The sequence below is a fragment of the Vanacampus margaritifer genome, chromosome 2, assembly GCF_051991255.1.
Source record: "Vanacampus margaritifer isolate UIUO_Vmar chromosome 2, RoL_Vmar_1.0, whole genome shotgun sequence".
Lineage (NCBI taxonomy): Eukaryota > Metazoa > Chordata > Actinopteri > Syngnathiformes > Syngnathidae > Vanacampus > Vanacampus margaritifer.
Window position 1 is genome coordinate 50,967,544 of NC_135433.1, and position 21,792 is coordinate 50,989,335.

General features: G+C 43.6%; 2 protein-coding genes across 3 annotated transcripts; one reads left to right on the forward strand and one right to left on the reverse strand.

Annotated features, from left to right (window-relative positions):
• The first annotated feature begins 684 nt into the window (after positions 1 to 684).
• ubn2b (ubinuclein 2b) lies at positions 685 to 15,719 on the forward strand. 2 transcript variants are annotated; one of them, XM_077557513.1, is made up of 17 exons: positions 685 to 1,359; positions 1,669 to 1,800; positions 3,241 to 3,342; positions 3,613 to 3,738; positions 3,823 to 3,926; positions 4,595 to 5,084; positions 5,181 to 5,251; positions 5,322 to 5,451; positions 6,289 to 6,395; positions 6,524 to 6,634; positions 7,173 to 7,313; positions 7,418 to 7,468; positions 7,544 to 7,586; positions 9,096 to 10,526; positions 12,253 to 12,457; positions 14,926 to 14,994; positions 15,184 to 15,719. In XM_077557513.1, exons 1-17 carry the CDS (start codon positions 1,045 to 1,047, stop codon positions 15,228 to 15,230), a joined length of 3,675 nt encoding a protein of 1,224 aa, XP_077413639.1. In that variant the 5' UTR covers positions 685 to 1,044; the 3' UTR covers positions 15,231 to 15,719. The 2 variants fall into 2 exon arrangements, with proteins under 2 accessions (XP_077413639.1, XP_077413640.1); XM_077557514.1 differs by lacking the exon at positions 14,926 to 14,994.
• An 874-nt stretch (positions 15,720 to 16,593) lies between these two features.
• On the reverse strand, positions 16,594 to 18,138 carry trir (telomerase RNA component interacting RNase). Its single transcript, XM_077559536.1, has 3 exons — positions 17,367 to 18,138; positions 16,952 to 17,023; positions 16,594 to 16,883 (listed from the first exon to the last, which is right to left on the reverse strand). Exons 1-3 carry the CDS (start codon positions 17,652 to 17,654, stop codon positions 16,776 to 16,778), a joined length of 468 nt encoding a protein of 155 aa, XP_077415662.1. The 5' UTR covers positions 17,655 to 18,138; the 3' UTR covers positions 16,594 to 16,775.
• Positions 18,139 to 21,792: the final 3,654 nt, after the last annotated feature.

The window sequence follows — 21,792 nt, forward strand, 5'->3', positions numbered from 1 at the left end:
TGGGGGGGGGTGCTGTTTTTGGCGTCTCCTGAAAATTTTATTTCGGCTCTATGCCAGCGATTTTCTATAAAGTGGGATTGGTAAACATGCAGTAGTTGGCCACAAGGTCATGGGACCTAAGGATTCTTATAATGGTACTCAAACGCGTGTAAATGGATGCCATGTGACATTCCTACAGCGACCACTAACAATTTAAGATGGGGAGAGGGATGTAGACAAATTACGGAGCTATTCGTATCAAATTTACTTTTAACAGCATTGATACATTATTTTAAGGAAAGTTGTAGCAGATAATATTCCGTCTCAAATATGTACAGTATTGGATGGATGACAGGACTGCTGAATTTATTGGTGTTTGTGTCTGGGGGGGGCAGTGAACTCGGCTACTACACATGGCTTCCTAATTGGATTGAAGGTCGACGACCAACGTGTGTTGCCAAATACGTGTATTACTATGGCAACAGTGACGTACGTTTGGATGGTATACTCCAGTTTTCGAAGCACTGAATATATTATAGTCTTGTCTTCGATGTGTTCAGTGTTAGATAAAATTGGAGCGCTTGCCCAGCATCCCGCCTGTGCAGAACAATCACCATCTTCAGAGTCCACATTCGCGCTCGACAATCAGGTGGGCGTGCCCCAGGGCGGTTCTGACACTCCTATTGGACGAATAGTGTTTCCTTTCCTCCGCGACTTCCGCTTTCTGCACGCCCAACCACGGAATAATGATAATAATGATCAAGATGGCTACTACAGAAGCTTTCTTTCTGTAGCTAAACACGATTTTCATGGGACCACTAAAAATTGTAGTTTGTACCTCATAAAGTCCCTCGTAGGCGACGGGGACTACGCCAGGAAAAATACTTTATGGATTCATTACGGACTGTGAGGAAATACAAGTAATTCTGTCGCCTGTAGCAGTTATTCAACGGAAGCTAGCTAGCATAGTAACCAGTTAGCCGTATAGCTGGCGACTATCTCCGGCGTTAGCCGACCACACGCGGGGGAGCCTGGCTCTATTTCGCGCGTGCGGTCTGTGAACAAATGGCAGAACCGAGGAAAGTTCCCTTCGTCACTCTCTCATCGTTCAACACACCCAACCCGTCGACCCCGGAGTTGAGCAAGAAACGCCGCCGCGAAGATGAGGCCATGACTTTGGGCAGAGATGGTGGTGGAAGTGCGCTCGGGTCAGAGTGCGGCGGAGGTCTGTTTGGCACCGCGCAAGGAGATGTCGCCGAGCCCGAGGAGGCCAAACCCACCGTCCGGCTCGATCTCTCTCTCTCCGAGCCAAGTGAACGCGGTTCTGCAGAGTTCAACTACAGCGAGCTGGTGGTCCCGACGGCATCACGTCCTTCTCAGGTGGGTCATTTGAGCATCGGGGTACCATGATTGTGTGTGTGTGTGTGTGTGTGTGTGTGGTGGGGGGGGGGGGGGTCTTCAATGTAGAGTATACACAGTCAAAAAGAAAAGAAAAAAGTCATTACCACGTCAATCATCATAGCAAGCAAAATGGACTTTTGACATGTCACAATTGTCACAAAGTCATGTATTAGGAATGAGAAATGACTCTCACACCCATCCACCAAGTTTGTTCTTTGACAAATTAAATCTGCTCTCACTATTCTCGCAGTAATTACCATGTTGTCCTCCTTTGACTTGAACATGTAGGTACAACTTGCAGCAGCTTCAACTGCCCCAAAAGGACTCGCACCAGCGCTTGATCCCAACGACCCACTGGCTGATGATGAGAGGGAGAGACGGGAGGTTGAAGAGTTGGCTAGGAAATTTGAAAACAAATATGTAAGTTTTGTAGTAGTCCTTGTAGGACTGCACAATTTATAAAGAAAATAGCATCATTGCTATAATTGCTCGTGCAATATGACTCTTATGCAATTAGTTTTATATGGAATTGTATGCTTTCATCTGACTTTGGTCAGTCAGATGCAACCATAAATGTGCATCTCCAGGAACATTATCTAAGGGGCATTACTAACACTAAATAACATGACAAATTGTAAGTTATTACTATTAGTTAGCAAATAATATATTTAGGCTGTGTATTTTGCCACATTATGATCAGGAACTAGACATGACAAATTAAAAGAATACAAAATTGCCATGTATTTTATGCAGGGCGATTTTAATGAAAAATGCTATATTGGGATATATGGGTCTTTCTTTAAAATTATCTGTCAGTTTTGTTTGTGTGTGTGTGTGTGTGAGGGGGGGGGGGGGGTTATATATCAAAAGAACTAGTGGCATCCGTACTTGTTATTGTTTCGGTGACTACTCGAGTTGAATACTAATACTGGTATCGGTCTGAAAAAAGTTGTATCAAACAGCTCTGATTTTTTTCCTTTTATTATGTAATAAAAATGTAATTTCTTTAAGTACAGTACATGTTAAATATTGCAATAATATCGATATAGCAGTATCTAGCAATTCTAACACCCAAATGTTTTTCCAATATCGTGCAATACATCAAGTACTTTTTAGAGTAGGGCAATATTGCCTCAAAATAAAGTCCTGTTTTGTTTTCTTTAAAAACAACAACAACACATTTTGCATTTGCCTACATAAAAAGCAAATGACAATGACATTATCAAAAAATATGATTTACTTATTCCCTTTTCCCCTTGTGGGATTTGCTTTCTCCTGAAATCAAACAAGCTTTGAAACTGTTTTCTTCTTGCATTACCTTGCATCAACTTCCACAAAAATAACAAATGATATATTTTTCCCCTTTAACAGATTTTAAAAATAAGTGCCTCCTCCTGGAAAATGTCCTTTTTGTCAATTATGTATGGTAAGAGAATCCTATATAAATTAACCTTTAAAATATTCAATAATTTAATATAATTATACAAGCTGTCACACTGCACTCCATTGTGTCTGTTTTGGAGCGCTGCGTTGTCTCCAGCTCTCACTCGTCTCATGTACTGTATGTAGAGTTGTACTGGTGAGGCAAGGCAAACTCCGCAAGACCGCAACATATTTGCGCCACGTACATCCGGTCAAAAGTATATTTGCTTTAACAATGTATAAATGCTTTTGGAAGTGTCCAGCACGATTGAAAAAATAAAAAGTCTCTTTCCTAGTCAGTCTGTTTTTCATCAACTACAATGACAAATAGTGTAAACATGAATTATTTGATGAAATTGAAGTAAATTCTGGCATCGCGTCGGTAAGCAGACATTTGTCTAATGGTGGGGTGCTAGTAATATAATGCATTGTTTGCAGGGTGGTGCCTCCAAGAAGAAGAAAAAAGACAGGATGCAGGATCTCATTGATATTGGCTACGGGTATGACGAGACCGACCCCTTCATTGACAATTCGGAAGCCGTGAGTTTTTATAGCATGCACACATCATCAGGTTGGCTGGGGTGGGGTTCACTTGTGCCCATTAGGAATGTTGTAGTTTGCTACAAATGTTTCTATTGGTCTTGCGGTCTTCTCCCTGTTTCCTTCATATAGAAAATGCTCAAGGTGGTTTAATTTCCTGTTTACAATAGTGTGATTAATAACTTAAATAACTAAACTAACAGGAAATGAAATTATTTGGAAATAGTTATAAACAGTATTACAAATGAACTCTATTTCTTTGTTATACAGTATGATGAGCTGGTTCCGGCCTCTCTGACCACCAAACATGGAGGCTTTTACATCAACACGGGCACTCTGCAATTCCGAGCCGCATCCGACTCCGAAGGAGACGATACAGAGAATAATCACATCAAGGTATGTTCTTTGCGCCTCCATAACCACACAACTGTTGTCTTTCATCTAATGTCATCATACCAACAAACATCCTTCTGCTTAAAGATGAAAGACGGAGAAGAGCGGGTAATTAAAAAGCGGAGGAAGAAGCCAGATGGTGCAGTTTTGGAGGAGAAGAAACCCAGGAAAAATAAAGTACCAAAGCCCGGGTACGGTACTAAATTTTAAGTTTTTGCATTTGTCAAAGCAGTCTAATTGACAAGTATTGGCAAGACCCGTCAGTGGCACTGAATATAACTCATTCACTGCCATAAACGGCTATAGACGTCATAAATTAATGTAACTATTTCTATTAGTTTACATTTTTTTTCCACTTTTGTTAACAAGAGTTGTGAGTAGTGAGTTAACTAGTGAAGTGATGCGATTAATTCCGATTAAAAAATGTAATCACCTGACACCCAAAATTTGTAAATAATCTTTTCTTTTTAAAAATAAATACATACAATAATTGTAATATTTTTTTCACATTTTTAATAATCTTTTTTTTGTGTGTGTGAAAATATTATTAAAAATTAGGGGCGTCAGGTGATTACCTTTTTTAATAGTTTATATCGCATGACTTCACTAGTTAACTCACAATTAATCAAAAATGTTATATCTGTTCTAATACAATAAAAATATTTTAGGTTTTCATACTCTTGTTAACAAAAGTGGGAAAAATGTTAAACTAATAGAAATAGTTCAAATCAATTTTTGACGTCTATAGCCGTCAATGGCAGTCAATGAGTTAAGTACGGAACCTATCTAGACACGATATCAATAAATTAATACAGATGAGCATATTAGTTTTAATATTGTTGTTTTTATGCTGTGGCAGAGTGTCATCCTTGAACCGGCCAGAAAAGAAGAAGAGGAAGAAGCTTATGAAAGATTCCCTCCACCTGGCCAACATGTTGCGGCGCTTCACCAGGGAGAAGGAAGAGATGCGAAAGAGGAACCTGGCTGGCGCCGGTCTGCCACGACCCCAAGCCAAAGTGCCCGGTGCTAACACGTCGGTCGTCAACAGCCAAGCCAAGGCTGCCGGTGGCAACGACTGCAACATGACAGACTTGACGTCCGACCCGGCTGTGATGTCACTGCTCGGGTCAGCCAACAATGACGTGTTGCAGGACATGATGGGCGATCTGGATTTCGGGATGCTGGACTCTCCGCAGCCCTCCAGTCCTACTCAGGGAGAGAACGGCTCCTTCGGCATGGGCCATAAGGCAGGCGCAGGCCGTATGTCGCAGGGTAATATGATGAGCCCTCCATCACTGCCCACCGGTCTTCCGGGCCCTCTCTTAAAACGCATCGAAGACCTCAGAGCGGTACGAGATTCACTATCTCACTTGATATGCTGTACCCCACGTGCTCCTGTTTTTACTTCCTACGGAAGTACGTCTAATCCTCGTTTCTTGTCACAGGCATCCCGTCAGTTTGATCAAGAAGGCCGAAAGAAGTTCTTCACAATGGACATGAATAATATCCTACTAGAGTGAGTGCCATTTTTGTAGCTCGTGTATTTTCTTCGATGGTAAATATAACCCTCCGTGTGTATGTGTTAGCATTGATTTACAGGTTCAGGAGCGACCAGCAGATGTTCGTTCAGCTGTCTACTCTCACTTGGAGGCCTTTGTTCCGTGTAATAAAGAAGGTCTGCTCAAGCGCCTGAAGAAATTGAACCTCAACATCCAAGTAGGTGGAGCCATTGTGATCGTCAAGTGTTTTTGACCTGTATTTGAAAATGTTTAACATGGCTGTTACATATTGTTCATTTGTTACAGAACAGGGGTACTATAATGATCATTCGTATGTGTGTGTGTGTATACCATACAGCAGAGGTCCCAAACCCTGGTCCTCAGGGACCGGTATCCAGCCTGTTTTCCATGCCTCCCACAGCCAACACAGGTGATTCATATCATCAGCTAATCAGCAATGTCTGGAGAAGGCTTATAACGATCTCCACCTGTGTTGGCTGTGGGAGGCATGGAAAACAGGCTGGATACCGGTCCCTGAGGACCAGGGTTGGGGACCTCTGCCATACAGCACTGGTTCTCAGCCCCGGTCCTCGAATACCCCTATCCAGCTTGTTTTCCATGTCTCCCCAGCCAACACAGCTGAAGATCGTTATCAGGCTTCATGCAGAGCTTGCTGATTAGCTGATCGTTTGAAACGCACGTCTTGCTTGCGGGAAACATGGGAAACAGGCTGGATAGGGGTACTGGAGCACCAGGGTTGAGAACCACTGCCATACCGGCCAGAAGTATGGTGTCCATTAGGAATTTTGGGAGATTCCTGAGCGGCCGGTCCATTGCAGCCCAAAATTGGCATGCAAAAATGACAGTTTTCAGTACAAATTTAAGAGGTGGAGGTGGCCCGAAATTAGTCTATGGGCACCTCAATATTTTCTGTACAGGGAAACCCCTTCACATCTTAATAGAGTTCACTTGATAATGTGATGTGACACATTATCAAGTGGTCTTTATTGAGATGAAATCAAGTTCTTGACTGTGTCGCCCCCCCTTCAACCAGGACGACCGGCTCCGTACACCGCTACTCAAGCTGAAGCTGGCAGTGTGCAGCGTGATGCCAGAGCAAATCGCTCGATACAACATGGACTGTATCGCCAAGGTGGCAAAGTAAGCCGTTTCCAAATCATCAGATTTTTTTTTTTTATTATTGAAGGCATCGTGTGGTTATTTCTCTCACCTGACTAGGACGCCACGCATACATTGACATACTGACATCCTGCTTTGTTTCCTGGCAGACACCAGTCTGAGGAGGGAGAGAAAAATGCTTCAGAGGATGATGATGACGAGAAGCCAGGCAAGAGGGTGATGGGGCCTCGAAAGAAGTTTGCCTGGGATGAAAAACTCAGGTATTTGTCATTTTCTCCATTACAAGGTCAAATTGTGCTGCTTTTTGTGTTGTTACTGATTTTACATAACCCTTGGTATACAAAAGTGTGTCATCTTTGATAGATTATGCGAATGCACACATTGTTTGGATGTTTGAGTTATTTGAATGCACCCCATGTTCCATGTGTAATGTGTGTGACATCACTGTTTACTCCTGTGACGCGCATCTGTTTTCTGAAGCTGAGCCGTGATTGGTCATTACGTGAGCCCTGAGCAGCTGTTGATGTCACTTTCATTCGACTGCAAGTGGTAAAATGGAGATATGTCAAGTTCATGCATGACTTATTCATCGGAAGTAATACACACAAAAAAACAATGATGTGATCTCCTGGCTTCCGTATCTATAAAAGTCAGTTGTGATTTAATGATCAGTGGGAGAAATCAAATCTTTTCAGAAGCAATAGAGAAAAGGCCACACCAATAAAATCTTCATTTAGGGAGTTCGTTTTTGCAGCGGTTTTTCATTTAACTGACTAATGAGTATGTTTTTTCTGGCAGGTTGTTGCTATGCAACTTGGTACGGGTGAAGCTGAGCTGCTATGAGCTAGAGGGCAAGAACACGTCTCCTGAAGATTACATCAAAGCCTTCATGGAGACAGAAGTGAAACCTCTTTGGCCAAAGGGCTGGATGCAGGGCAGGTGTGCTTTTCTTTAAATTGTTTTTGTCAAGTTAAATGTCACTATTGGATATTCTGTGGTCAAGCCCTGTCTTTTCTTTTCTTCTTTTTAAAAACAAAAACTAGGATTCTGTTTAAAGAGAGCATCATGGCTCATGGTCACCTCACTGGCTACACGTGAGTAAAGCGACGTTAGAAACCGTTTTGCTACAAAGTTAATGATCACACTGATCGTTTTTGTGTTCATTCCAGAGCAAAGAAAAAGATGGTCAACACACCAAAAGTTAAGCCAAAGGTGACAATTTTTTTTATGGCAATCAAATGGCCGTCACAACTTTTTATTGTGTGAATACTGTGAGTAGTAAGTGCCAAATGAGTTATCATAGGATTCTCACTCAGTCAATGGACAAGAATGTGCAGATTTTGATTGATCCAATCACTGTAGTCTGGAAATACCATTCAGTTTTTTTACACATTAACATCAAAGTTGGAAAGGTGGCACCATCGAGAAAAATAAAATAAAATCATCTGATATCATAAAACAGCCGAGTACACAAATGCATCAAAATATCAAATGTTTTAATGATATTTGGTTATACAGTATGCGATATCAACATTTAATTGATCATTAAATTAATTGTCAACTATTTTGATAATCATTTAGAGCAGGCACCATGTTGATGAACTCTGGTTTACACCGACTCTTTATCTTAAAATAATGAAAATCCGCTGCTTTCAGCCTCAACAGTTAATGTACTGATTGCTGTAGTCCTTCGTGAAAGCAGACTGATGATCATTTGCATTTAATCAAAACAAGACATTTGCAAATATCTGCCTGCTTTTACTTTGGAAAACAATGATCGCCATTTTTTCAGATTTTCTGACATGTTATGGACCAAACTAAACCAGTAATTAATTAATAATTAAAATAATAATTAATTTGTGGAAAAAAATATAGTCGCTTTAATCTATTACAATTTATATTTTTTAATCAAATTTTCTTGAAATCTACTTGGGTGGTGGGCAGTTTACTTGGGTGGCCCCCCCAAGTATTAACATGATGTGGGAAACACATCATTATTTGCCTTATAATAAACTTAAACATATATGTATATAAATAAACATATTTATACGATTTTTATTATGTTTTTTTATGCTAGAGCATATAGAAGGCTTTGATGCAACCTTTGACCAAAAGAGTTCGCTTAAAGCAATGGTAGTTATTACAAAAACGGCTAGCAGGTGGCAGCAGAGTTTAAGAGATCAACCAGGCCCATGTTGCAAAAAGCTCTTTTTTGTCAGTGTTTTTAACAGGTTTGTGAATAATGATGAAACTTAGCTATATTCTAATGCTAATTGCTGCTAAACGGAAACAGATACAAATATACTTTTTTTTTTTTTTTCGGACCAAAGAAGAGATGGTAATAGTTCTTTTGGTAGGTTCCATGTTTTTATAGCAGTAGAGCACAATATTCTGTGGGCCTTGCAAAATCTGTCAAATTCACTAAAACAGCCGGAAGCAAAGGGGGTTGCGTCAGTGAAAATGGCCGGGAGTGAATTAAACAACATAATATATAAACAACAATCATTAGTTAATAAACAGTCATCCGAAAAAAAGATTATGTAATACATTTTAATGCAAAATACATTTTAATTTTATTAATTGATGGAACATTTGATAGAATAATCAAGAAAATATTGGTTAGACAGCTCTAGTAGAGATGCCTAGACCTTGCAATTCCCTTATTACAGTTTGTCGTTTGTGGAGTCAACAAGATGATTAACGTGAAAATTTGTTTGTCAGGAGACGGCGTGGGTTCAGCGGACCACACCCTCAACAGGTGTCACGCCGTCCCCTGTCGGTCAGGTTGCCAAGCGACCGTCTCAGTCGCCGTCTGAGCCCATATGCCTCAATTCCCTTGACGACGATTTGGCAATTCCCTCCCTGGACTCCATCTCGCAGGCACTCATGATCCTCGGCAACGCCGCCAAGGGCCTGGCGCAAGGGGACAGCCCTCCCTCCCCGGATCTACCCAAGAGCGTCGCCAACCCCGCCCCTGCCCCGCATGTCTCTGTGCTCATCCAGCAGCAGCAGAAAAAGAACTTGGGCAGCACTCCCGGCGCCAGCAACCCCCGCTACACGTTCACCTCCTCATCTCCGTCCGCCCCTCTGTCTCGGCCGTCTTCGATCACCTTCCCGCCCGGGTCGTCAGTCAGGGTGGATGCGATGGGGCTGGTGAAGGGGCCGGGGCAGATGCACAGACATTCTGTGTTGAACACTCAGAGACCCGTGGGTGTCGCCGTGCCGAAAGTCAACTCTCCTGCATCTGCTGCACCAGCTAAACCCCGCCCACCGCCAACCGCATCACCCCTTGTGCCTCCGGCATCAAAGGTCTCCGCTTCCCCTTCGGGCCTCATCAAATGCAGCAATAATAAAGCAGTCAACAGTAGCGACGCCATCATCATTACGTCACCGCCATCTCGACCGACAGCCCATCCGTCGCCCGTGCACGTGAGCCCCAAAACCTTCCTGGCGACTCGCATGCCCCTCACCCCACAGAGCAAAGCGTCTTCCGCGCCCCCGTCCCACCTGGGAGCTCAAACCACGCAACAGTCTGGCTTCATCACCCCCATGCACGCCACGCTCACCAAATCCAGTCACAGCGGCATCACAGCGCCAGTTGTCAAACTCACACCTCGCACCCTCGGCTCATCAGTCACCGCCCCGTCTCGCACCCTCGGCTCATCAGTCACCGCCCCGTCTCGCACCCTCGGCTCATCAGTCACCACGCCGTCTCGCAACCTCAACTCAGTCGTCCCCACCCAGGTCATCCCCGCCCCATCCCGCACCCTCAACTCGGTCGTCTGCACCTCGAGTTCGCCCACCCCCTCCCAAATCTCCAGGTCTCAGGCGACACCCCCCATGCATCAGTTCTCCTCCAAAAGCCCCCCAGGGTTCCGCCCGCCGTTCTCAGGTGCCCATGCCGGAGCAGCCAAGGGGGGTCCGGGTGGTTACGCTCCCCCAGGTAACCCGAAGACTCCCGTCATCAGCACAGCCAACAGTAGCCTTATCAGCACTTCATCCATAAGCAAACATTCAGGAACTGCCACACCCCCGACCGCGCCCGCCGCCAATCCAGGCCAGCGCCAGAGGCCGGGGGGTGTGCCGACGTCTCAGGGGTCCAAACCGGTGACGTCGGTCCCGTTGTCATCGGTCTCTCCTCAGTTGCCTCAGGTTGGTGATCGGAGTTGTCACGTGACTCCTCGCAGCCATTCACGGTTAGGAATGTTGAAGCTACGCAAAAACGCACTCGTGGCGAGGCTCTCAAACAGTTTGTTATTGATCTTTAGTCAGGAAGAATCCAAACACACAATAGCTCCTTGTCAAACAATTCAGGTTGGATCCTATTACTTATAGAGAATCGTGAGCCTTAGAAGTGCAAAAAACAAAACAAAAAAGGGGACAGTGTGTAAAAGTTCACTCCCAACCGACATCGCAAAATAATAGAATGCGGTTGAAGTGCGTGCGTTGGCGAGCAACAGCAACTTGGCACCCGACGAGAACCCCAGCAAGTGACACCGAAAGTCCGAGCTAGCCAGAGTTAGCCAGAGCAGCTGACAAGAGCAGCTAGCGAGAGAAGCTAGTCCAAAAAAAAAAGGCTAATGAGAGCAAAGCAAAAGGTGTCAAGCGACGGCAGCCCGAATCACGGGACTCGGCGACGATCAAATGCAGGGGCCAGCTGTAGAAGGTAAGCGGTGGTCCACCCATTGGGTCCAATGCTACCTACATGCACCACCAGGGCTAACTATGTTCATGAAGTTGTCCTTCAGGTATCCGTAGCAGGAAAGACCGGCGCCAACTATGTGATATAATTAGCCATTTCTAGAACTACGGTTATATAAAATAAAGTATAATGTGACAGCGTTTTTTGTGTGTAATCATTCGTGGGTTTTTAAAATGAATGAGTTATTAGCTCACCATTAGATAGCACTAAGTATTACACACTGTCCCTTTAAACAAACAACATTTCCGTAAGACATACATGTTTGAGACAATAGAGGTGGCAAATCCAGGTCTAGAAGGTAAAAAATCCTGCCACAGTTTGGCTTTAGCCTCAGGTGCTAGTTAGTAAGCTCCCATGGTGCTCTTTTACCTGCTGATGGTTGTTGTTTTTACTTAATTATTTATTTAGAAGCACTCACCCAGAGAAAAGAAGGAGCAAATGTTGAAAGTGCTGTTATATCAGATAGGGCTTATGTTTTGTTCACAAAATTTATTTTCCATCCTTTTACTTCATTTATGATGTTAATGAAACATGTTAAGATATTCCATATTTCTATTTATCTATATTGTTTCATTGCTCTAAATCAGTGATGTCCAAACTCGGTCCTCGAGGGCCGGAGTCCTGCAGGTTTTGTTTTTCATGTCCTCCAACACACCTGAAGTGCACCAGCAAGCTCTGCATAAGCCTGATCCTGTTGATTGGAAACAGGTGCGTTGGAGCAGGGAAACATTCAAAACCTGCAGGACTCTGGCCCTCGACGACCAAGTTTGGACACCACTGATTTACAGTAAATAAATATTAAATGACTAATATTAGGTATTTTTCACCTGAAATTGTTTCTAATATTTTTTATGAAATTGTGTTTTATCTCATTATTTATTCTTCATATTATATGAAACATTTCATCGTAATCTCTTTCTCGTTTATGTAAATTAACTTTTTCCTTCCTATTTGACTTTTTTTCCCACAAGTTTAGTTCATTTTATTATTTTTGTTAATGCTCAATTTGTAATGCAGAGTTGAAAATGTTTCTTGCAGTTAGTTATATGACAGTTATTGTGTGCCAATATGGAGCTATTCCTCTATTTTCATCTATTCATTCATAAAGCCAAGACAAACCAAACGCGCATAGGTTTTCCCTCAACAGTTCATTTTGATATTCCCCTCTTTGTGCAGGTATCATCAGCTGGGGGCAGCGGTCCACTTTGCTCTCCCCCGTCCCTTCCCCTGGGCTTCGGGATGTTGGGGGGTCTGGTTCCCGTGTCGCTTCCCTTCCAGTTCCCGCCGCTGCTCAACCTGCCCCCGTTGGGCGCCGCCGGCTCCGGCGCGCCGCCCGCCAGCTCTGCAGCCAGTAATGCTTCCTTCTCGACCTTGACTCAGAGTGAGTGTGGGCCATACGCATACATTGCATAGAAAAAGTCTGCACACCCCTGTTGAAATGACAGGTTTTTGTGATATCAAAATATGGAGACCAAGATAAAAGTGGGAAGTCGGACTTCATACCAGGAAGTGTACACGAGAACGACCATTTGAATTTGGAGTTCCAAGTTGAAAAGTTAAAAACTACTTCACCAACTGCATGATTTGCACATTTCTTTTGATTATTTTTTAGCAAACCTGAATAAAAGTACTGTATTACTTGGTGACTAGAGATAGACTCATATGCTTTTTTTCAGGGCCAATACCAATTATTGGTAGTCAGGGAGGCCGATAACCGATATTTAAAGCCGATATACAGCTGCAGAAAAAAAAAGTTGGTGTCAAAATTTTCAATAAGAAAATAATAATAAAAACTCCAGCACTTGACTGCTTAAATGCCTTCAAGGACATGTTTAATAAACAGCTTTTGTGATTTGCAACATGTTAAAGGTTTTTTGTTTGCCATCTGCTTTTGCACCAGCAATAATGCCAACTCCCAAATAGTCACTAATTCGCGGGCTAACTGTTAGCTCGCGGACTAACCATTCACCCACACGCTAACCCCAGGATAACTCCCAAATCGCTGCTAAAAAGCAGCTATTAGGTTAGCTCGCAGGCTAATTTGCGAGCTAGCCGGTTAGCTCGCAGGCCGATAGCCGCTAATTTGTGAGCGAACAGTTAGCTCGCGGGCTAAACATTCACCCGCAGGCTAACTCCCAAATAGCTGCTGATTCGCGAGCTGTTAGCTCACGGGCTAACCGTAAACCCGGGATAACTCCCAAAAGCTGCTAAAAAATGGCTAATAGCCACTAATTGGTGCTTATTGGCTGTTAGCACTGCACGAGCATCCAATCAAATGGGGCTGTGGGCGAACCAATGCTGCAGGAAATTAACAGCCGCTGACTCGGAGGAGAAAAGTGCCTGTCAGAGAAAAAATAACCGTTTTTAATATATCGGCCATCAAAACAAAAAAAGAGGCCGATGCCGATATTCTTAAGATCTGCGCTGATTATCGGCCGGGCTGATTATCGGCCGGGCTGATTATCGGCCGGGCTGAATATCGGTCTATCCCTATTGGTGACATCTTACTGCATTTTGGTGTCAAGGAACTTTGTTGACATGAGTCAAACTTGATTTTGACAAAAATAGTTCCTTGACACCAAGATAATCAGCAAAACACAATGTTGGCATGAAGTAAATAGTTTAATTAAGACAAAAATGGTGGTTTGCACTCATGATGATGTCAAGCAACTGTACAGAAGTGAGTGAAGAATTTCTATTTAGGTAGAAATAGTGATTTGCCACCATCTTGTGGTATTTTGGTGTCAAGGAACAATGTTAATAAAGTGAGTAGCACTAAGGAACTTTTCAACCTTAACCCATTCACTGCCATTGACGCCTATAGAGGTCAAAAATTTATTTTAACTATTTCTATTAGTTTAACATTTTTTTTCCACTTTTGTTAACAAGAGTATGAAAACCAAGAATTTTTTTATTGCACATTTATAATAGATACACAATTTGTTATTAATCGTGAGTTAACTAGTGAAGTCACGTAATTAATTCCAATTAAAACATTTATTCACTCGACGCCCCTAATTTTTAATAATCTTTTTTTTAAACCGTGAGTTAACTAGTAAAGTCATGCAATTAATTACAATTAAAAAATGCAATAATTCAATAGAAATAGTTCAAATGAATTTTTGACGTCTATAGCCGTCAATGGCAGTGAATGAGTTAATAAAATGTTTTCATAACTCTTCTGATGAACCATCGATTAGTTGAATGATACCTTGCCATGGCCTGAGGGGGTTGGTATAATTTTTACTGGCACTAAGCAACTTTGAGGAGGATGGTAGACTACAAATGTGCTGACTGCTTTATGGCATACGTCACTTCCCCCTTTCCCCATTCGTTACAAAGACGGAAGTCAGTTTGACTGTCGACACACAAAAAACGGCGCAATGTGCTTGTCCTCATGGGAAATGTGGTCTTCCTTCATGCATAACATTAACACATTTGTCCATATGGTGGCGCCATAATCAACATCAACTGAAAGTTCCTTAGGGAATTTCATTTAGACAAAAATAGTGCTTTGCCGCTATGTTGTTGCAGCTTGGTGTCAAGGAACTATTAAGAAGTGAGTTGAGGTGTTTTATTTAGACAAAAATAGTGCTTTGCTGCCTTGTGGTAGCTGAAGTCAATTAGAAATCTTTCAAGGCCATCTCGTGTTTGTGTTTGAACTTTGACATGCATTTAATTTGTTGCGTTCAACCCCCCCAAGCGTCTGTTCTTTTGTCCTGATTTCTGCCGTCGGTCATATCACCATTGACTTTTTTGTTTTCCTTGTTCATTCTTCTCACCTTTCCTTTTCCTTGTGCCCTCCCTTTCACCCCCACATCCTTTTGTGTCCCCGTCCTGTCTCCTCAGATCTGTATAAGAGTCTCCAGTCGGGGTCTCAGGTTGCTCTGCCTCCTCACTTGCAACTCGCTTTCTCAGGTAAAACGTGAGCCTCCCTGCCCCTCTGCCTGTCCGCTGTTGTTCCTCGTCTTTCTCTCTGTGCTCTGCTCATCCTGTTTTTGTGAGCGTACGCTTCGCCCCATTTTGTATTCAACCATTTCCGTAAATGCTGTAGCTTGTGATTGACAAGAAAACAGCTGAACGAACGACTATGTGGTTTCTGTGCAGATGTTGGCCAAAGCCAGGGAGGGGACGCCAAGAGGAAGACTCTATGATCAGCAGCTGGACTTGCTTTTGGTGCCCGGCGGACTAGACCACTTTTTTAATTGTTCAACTTTTCAGGAAGGAAATAGACTCGGGGGGAAAAAAAGCTAACATTATGATCACTTTTACATCCGTCGCAGCTAAACAAAACGACAAATACAACTTGTCGACGTTTACAAGACAGACCTACATCACTGTGGACAGGGAGGAGGAGGCGTGCATGTGTGTGTCTGCGTGCCTCCCCGTGTGTATTTGTTGATATAGGATCGACAGTGTGCCTTTTGTATTTTTCCCTCTGATGCATTGGTCAGTGTCAACATGGTGCTCTTTTTAAAGCATAGTGAAATTATCGCTGACATTTGTAAGAAATGTAAAATGCACATAGCTGAATTGGAGCTTTTACCCTCACAACTGAACACTTTTTCTATTATACTTGAATTCTTTAATGAGTTCCGTTCTGTATAGTACTGAAACCTTTTAATTAAAAATCTTGCCCTTTGCATGGTCGTCATCATTGGATGGAACCTCTTGTTAAAAAGCATGTACACATATATCTTTAGTGTATACACATAAAACATAGTAGGGATGTTAAAAAAAAATAATAATTTTTTTAGACCGATACAGTACAAGTGCACAACTCTTGAGTAGTCACTGATACCACTAGAATTTTGGATGCGACCCCCCCCCCCCCCAAAAAAAAAGGACCAATATTTTATTTTAAGAAAGTCCTATATATCCCAATATATCATTTTTTCCCTCAAAGTTGCATGAAATTAATGTCAATTTCTATTCTAGTTTTAGATCATAAAACGACCACAAACGTCAACCAACACTGGTATCAGTTGCCATTGTGAGTACCAATGCTTTAAAATAAAATACCAGGCTGGTATCATATGGTCACCTGTTTATACACACACATACAGTATGTGCATATACAATGTACATGCACATATAAATTATTTTGTCCCCCTTCTAATTGATTTTGCGAGTGAGTGGCAATTGTGTTTTAAAGAAATTTCTTGAGTTTTTTAATGCCATTTCTAAATCATTTAAAAGCAATTTTTGTGTTATGGGAAATGTTGGCTCATTTGGAGAGAGAAAAAAGCCTTACATTTAGGTCAAATGATTTTGTATTCCTGTTTCAGGTCAAATTACAGACAAAAGTGTAACTCATTGTAATAACGTGTGCTAAGGTTCAACATTAAGCTCAATTTATTTGCTTGTGAGATTGCAAGTGTTTTGGACAGAAGGGAGCATGATCACAGTGAACTTCTAATATAGATTTAAATATTTTTCCCTTCTATTCTAACTAAGTTGCATTTGTTGCACCAAAATGTGGGCCCCCAGAAAAGTAAACATGACACCACACCACAATGAACAGGCAGTGTAGATTTTTATCAATCCTTTAACAAACCAAAATAACTAAATGATCAATCATGTATGCAAAGTTTTCAAAGCAATGTTGAGGAAAATGAACAGCATCAAGAAAAAAAAATGAAAAAGGGAAAAGTAAGATAGAAGAAAGACGAGGGTCTCTTTCTTCTGTGGATCCACGTCTACTTGACCAGCGGCCTGGTCTTATCGTCATCGCCACACTGGTGCGCTTTGTACTTTTTCACCTCCGCCATGTACTTTGACCAAGCGTCACTCTTGCCGGGCGTAGTCTGCAGGAGAGACAACACAACACGTCAAATCAGTTTCACACCGTGGATGACCCTCCGCTCCCCCTTACCTCTGTGTCCTGTTTCTGCTTCTTGGCAACCATGCCGGTCTTAAGGAACACACCGCCTCTGCGCTTCCCCACCTGGGTTAGGGCATAGAAGACTGACACCGTTATAGGAGGCCTTGCCTTGGCAACGAAGGAGACTACACCAGAGCAGGTCTACATTTAGTCTGCTGCCCAAGCACCAGCCTCATCTGTGGAAAACATCTCCCAACTCAACCCATCTAATAGTGTTTACGATACACCACTCACAAAATGTTAAGACAGAACGTATGCATTCAAAAGTTTAAACAAGTTCACCTGTGAAGGTGCTCTTTTCGTTCATTGTGAAATGTCACCCTAACTGATTGTGAGTGGTGTACACAGTATTTATCAATTGGCCTAAGGTTGTCAATTTGGATGTGCTATCTGCTAAACCCCTTACAAAGCTGGTGACTGGAGGGGGCTTGGCATGTCCTTGCTCTCCATCTGCCCCCTGCGTCTTTTTCCTCATCTCCGCCTCCATCTTCTTCTTGAACATCTCCATGAAGCTGCCGTCGTTGGCGAACGCGTTGCCCGAGGACGACGGGCCTTGTTGGCTCTGGGAGGACGCGTGGTCCTCGGACGGGGACGCGGGGCTGCCGCCGTCCGAGTCTCCGCCGCTGCAGCTACTGCTGCTGCTGCTCCCGCCGTCGGTGGCGTGCGACTTTCCGTGTCTGCGCCTTTGTTCCATGTTTACGGACTGCGGCGGAGTCTCAAGTGTTCAGCAGTTGACCGGGACCTCCAGTTAGACGACGGGCTATTCCGCTTTATATGGCTCTGTTGTGTAGTTTAGCTCAATGGGGTCTCTTGACAAAACCAACGTATCACTTCCCCTAAAAAAATCTGTCAAAACAACCCGCGACGTCAGTTGGATAGCGCTTATTTGGAGATAAAACCCCAAAGCAGCAGTTGGTTCCAATGCTAATGTTGCTAACGCCGTCTGGTTCACTCTGCTTTCGGACAAACTACCACCTATTTCGGTTGGTGACGTCTATACGTCGACAAAATTGGATGTTAGACACCGCAAGTGTTAAATCCCCGCGTCCAAACCTGCAGAATTTGTGAAGTGGACCAATGTTTTGGGCTAGCTTTTCACCAAGCCCATCGCTCGCCGTCGGCCATGTTTAGCTACCCCGTGACGTCACGTCGTGTGGGCGGCTCCAACTGCTGTATAGGAAGTCACATATCAATCAAAAATACAAATAGACGTGCTAATAAATTGTTTTTTCTTTTGCTGTGTATTTTCTCAACCATCCAGCAGAGGTTGAAACAAGGCAAATGGAGTTCGCCGTTTCCAGAAAATTTTAAAAGATGGCTTAGGCAAGCTTTGTGCAACATGTACAGTTTATAAAACGGACAAATGTCGTGCTCTATGACCACATTAGATGTTTAAAATAGATACGTCAAGCTATTCCAAGTATAGAAGGGGGAAAATAAAAAACAACGTTCAAATATGTATGTACAATATAACATATTAAAAATCATCTCCATCTCTTACGAACCGCTTAAAAAGAGAAAACAGCACTATATATATATATTAACATTTTCTAAGTTTAGTTATAATTTAATCACCCAATTTTTTTAATGCAGGTGTGCTCAAGTTCGGTCCACGAGAGCCCCTATCCAGCCTGTTTTCCATGTTTCTCTCCACTAACACACCTAATTCATAATCAGGATCGTTATCAGGCTTCTGCAAAGCCTGCTAATTAGCTGATCATTAGATTCAGCTGTGCTGCAGGAGGGAAACATGGAAATCAGGCTGGATAGTGGCTCTCGAGGACCGAACTTGAGCACCCCTGATTTAATGCATTAAGTAAACACATCTTTTGTTTCCATATATGTACACATGCTATTTTATTAATACACATGTTGAGATTATGTGGTATAGGGGTGTGAATTGCCTAGAAGTTTGCGTTTCTGTATCACGATTCATTGGTCACGATTCGATACTGATTAATCCCAATACGAATCTATAAGTGAATTATTGTGATTTCTTTAAACTCAGATTTAGAAAATACTAATCAATAAACGTGTACATGTACACTGTAAGATTTGAATGAAATTGTACTTCAGGCTTATAAATTGTGGTCCACCGTATTTAACAAACATCCATCCATCCATTTTCTTAACCGCTTGTCCTCACAAGGGTTGCGAGGGGTGCTGGAGCCTATCTCAGCTGGCTTCGGGTAGTAGACGGGGTACACCCTGAACTGGTTGCCAGCCAATCACAGGGACAAACAACCATCACACTCACAATCACACCTAAGGACAATTTAGAGTGTTCAATTAACCTGCCATGCATGTCTTTGAAATGTGGGAGGAAACCGGAGCACCCAGAGAAAACCCACGCAAGCACGGGGAGAACATGCCAACTCCACCCAGGAAGGCCGAAGCCCAGACTCGATCTCACGTCCTCTGCACTGGGAGGCGGACGTGCTAACCAGTCAGACAGGGTGCTGCCCTTATTTAACAAACAAACACATCAAATTTTAAGGCTTAATGTTCCATTAATATAACATTCTTCCATGCTTAAAGTGTGAACCCTAACTCTAACTAAGACATTTTGTTGAATATTTCCATCAAAAATAGATCTTTAAAAAAATCGATTCGGCTGCATATTGAATCGATATGAGAATTGTGCGCTGTAATATCGCAATATATTGCCAAATCAATTTTTTTTTAACACCCCTACATGTGGTATGTAGTAGGTGTGTCGAAATAAATACTTATGTTAAATACTTCTTCACATAGTTGAATGAACTGACCAAAAAAGAAAAATCACACAAAAATGATCAATAAAAATCAAATTTATCAACCCATGGATGTCTGGATTTGGAGTTCTATTTTGTCCCTCCCGCTGCTCTGGCAAACATGCGGTGTCTTAATCCTATTGGTTTGGACCTTAGGCCTAATGTTGACTATTCTGTAGCCTCACTCATCGTCTCGTCTCCCCGGAGGAAGCCCTTAGGGAGGCTGTGAGGTGCCCTAGCCCTCAGTGGCGCTTGATGGACGAACTAGTCATTAAATCTTACAACGCGACAACGGTGGTAGCACACTTGGCCAACGCACATCCTACTGGCTCTCTCCGCAGCTTTGAGACAACGTAGTGGATGAGGCTACAGCGTTCTGTAACATGGCACTGAGGGATTTATCCCTCCTTTCGAGGGAGCATGGCCGTAGTATGTCTTTGCTCATCCAGGCGCGCCGTCAGGTCTGGTTGGCTGTCTCCCTTGCGTGAGCCCTCCCGGAAAGAACTGCGTCCCCTCCCTGTGGTACCGAGTCATGTGTTTAGTTCTGCAGCGACGGGCCGGCTGGAGCGCACAGTGCGTGCTGATGACGCGAGGCGTAAATTCGCTCGCCTTGCCAGGCCCTATGCTCCGTCAAACTCTAGCGAAGCTGCTCTCCCGGCCGCCCCTCTGTCATGTAAGGCCTCGTCGCCCTCGCAGGGACATGTCACGGACTTCTGTGACGTTCGTCCCTCTGGCCGAGGGCGTGGTCAGCCCCGAGCTTCACACGCCACGCCCCGTTCCTCCCGGACCTCTGAATTTTGGAGGGCCAGGGATTGAGCTCGATGGGCTGGCAGTCAGTTACTTTCCCTGTCGCCAGCTCCATTACTGGACTGCCCTCGCCTCGGACCCATGGGTGCTGACAACCTTGTCTCATGGGTACAGGATTCAGTTCCGACGCCGGCCCCCTCTCTCCAGCCGGGTCAGAGAGACTGTCATCAGCGACCCTGTCAGGGCTACATTAAAATCTTCCTAAAATGATGCAACTCCGTGAGACAAGAATTAATTACCACACCCAAGTTTGTCTTTCTGCAGAAAGGAGGAAAGTGGATGACCTCAGCACCAAAGAACTTCCTGCCTCCACCTTCTTGCTCTGCACATTTGTTCACAAGTTTAGAAGGCGGAACAAAAGGTGTTACTAAACTCACAATGATAAAAAAAAAACATGCATCTGGTGTGTCGGTGTGGGTGTAGCATTCAATTGCAGCAAATAGTAAAATGCTTATTTATGTGAGAGCTTATTATACAATTTTTCCAACAGACCCGGAAATGGCGCAGACTCTAGATCAAGAAGTAGCGACCACCCTCACCAAATCCACTATCAAAGCAGTGAATCCCTTGGCTCATCCAGGGGGATTCTACTCCCCCTACTTCCTCATAACAAAAAAACAACAACAGGAGAATTACGCCCCATCTTGGATCTGAGAGGTCTCAACCCTTACCTCAAGGTGTTGCCCTTCCGCATGCTGACTATGTCAGCCGTGTTGGGGACGATCACTCAAGGGGAATGTTAATCGATTTGAAGGACACTTACTTCCACGCCCCTATTGCTGATCAGGACAGGAAATTTCTCCGCTTTGCCTACAGGGGTCGCCATCGGCAGTTCAGAGTACTCCCATTCGGACTGTCACTCTCTCCCAGAGTGTTCACACGTGTAGTGAAGGCGGCACTTGCTCCCCTGCAATCGAGGGGCGTGAAGGTGCTCCCCTACTTGGAGGACTGGCTGATATGCGCACCGTCCAGGGGCCAGGCAATCTGAGACACGTCCAAGCTTCTTCAGCATGTGTCACGACTTGGACTCAAGGTCAACATGGAGAAGTCCTCTCTTGTTCCCGCTCAGCGGACTCTGTTCATCGGAGTTTCATTGGACACCGCCTCCATGACTGCTCGACCATCCCCACAGAGGGTCGACGATGTGTTACGCCTCTTCTCTCTCTTCCGTGCCAATGAGGTGCTACCTTATGTCCTTTTTCTACGTCTACTGGGCAAGTTAACGTCCCTGACAGCACTTGTGCCACTGGGCCTGCTATCGTGGCGTCCATT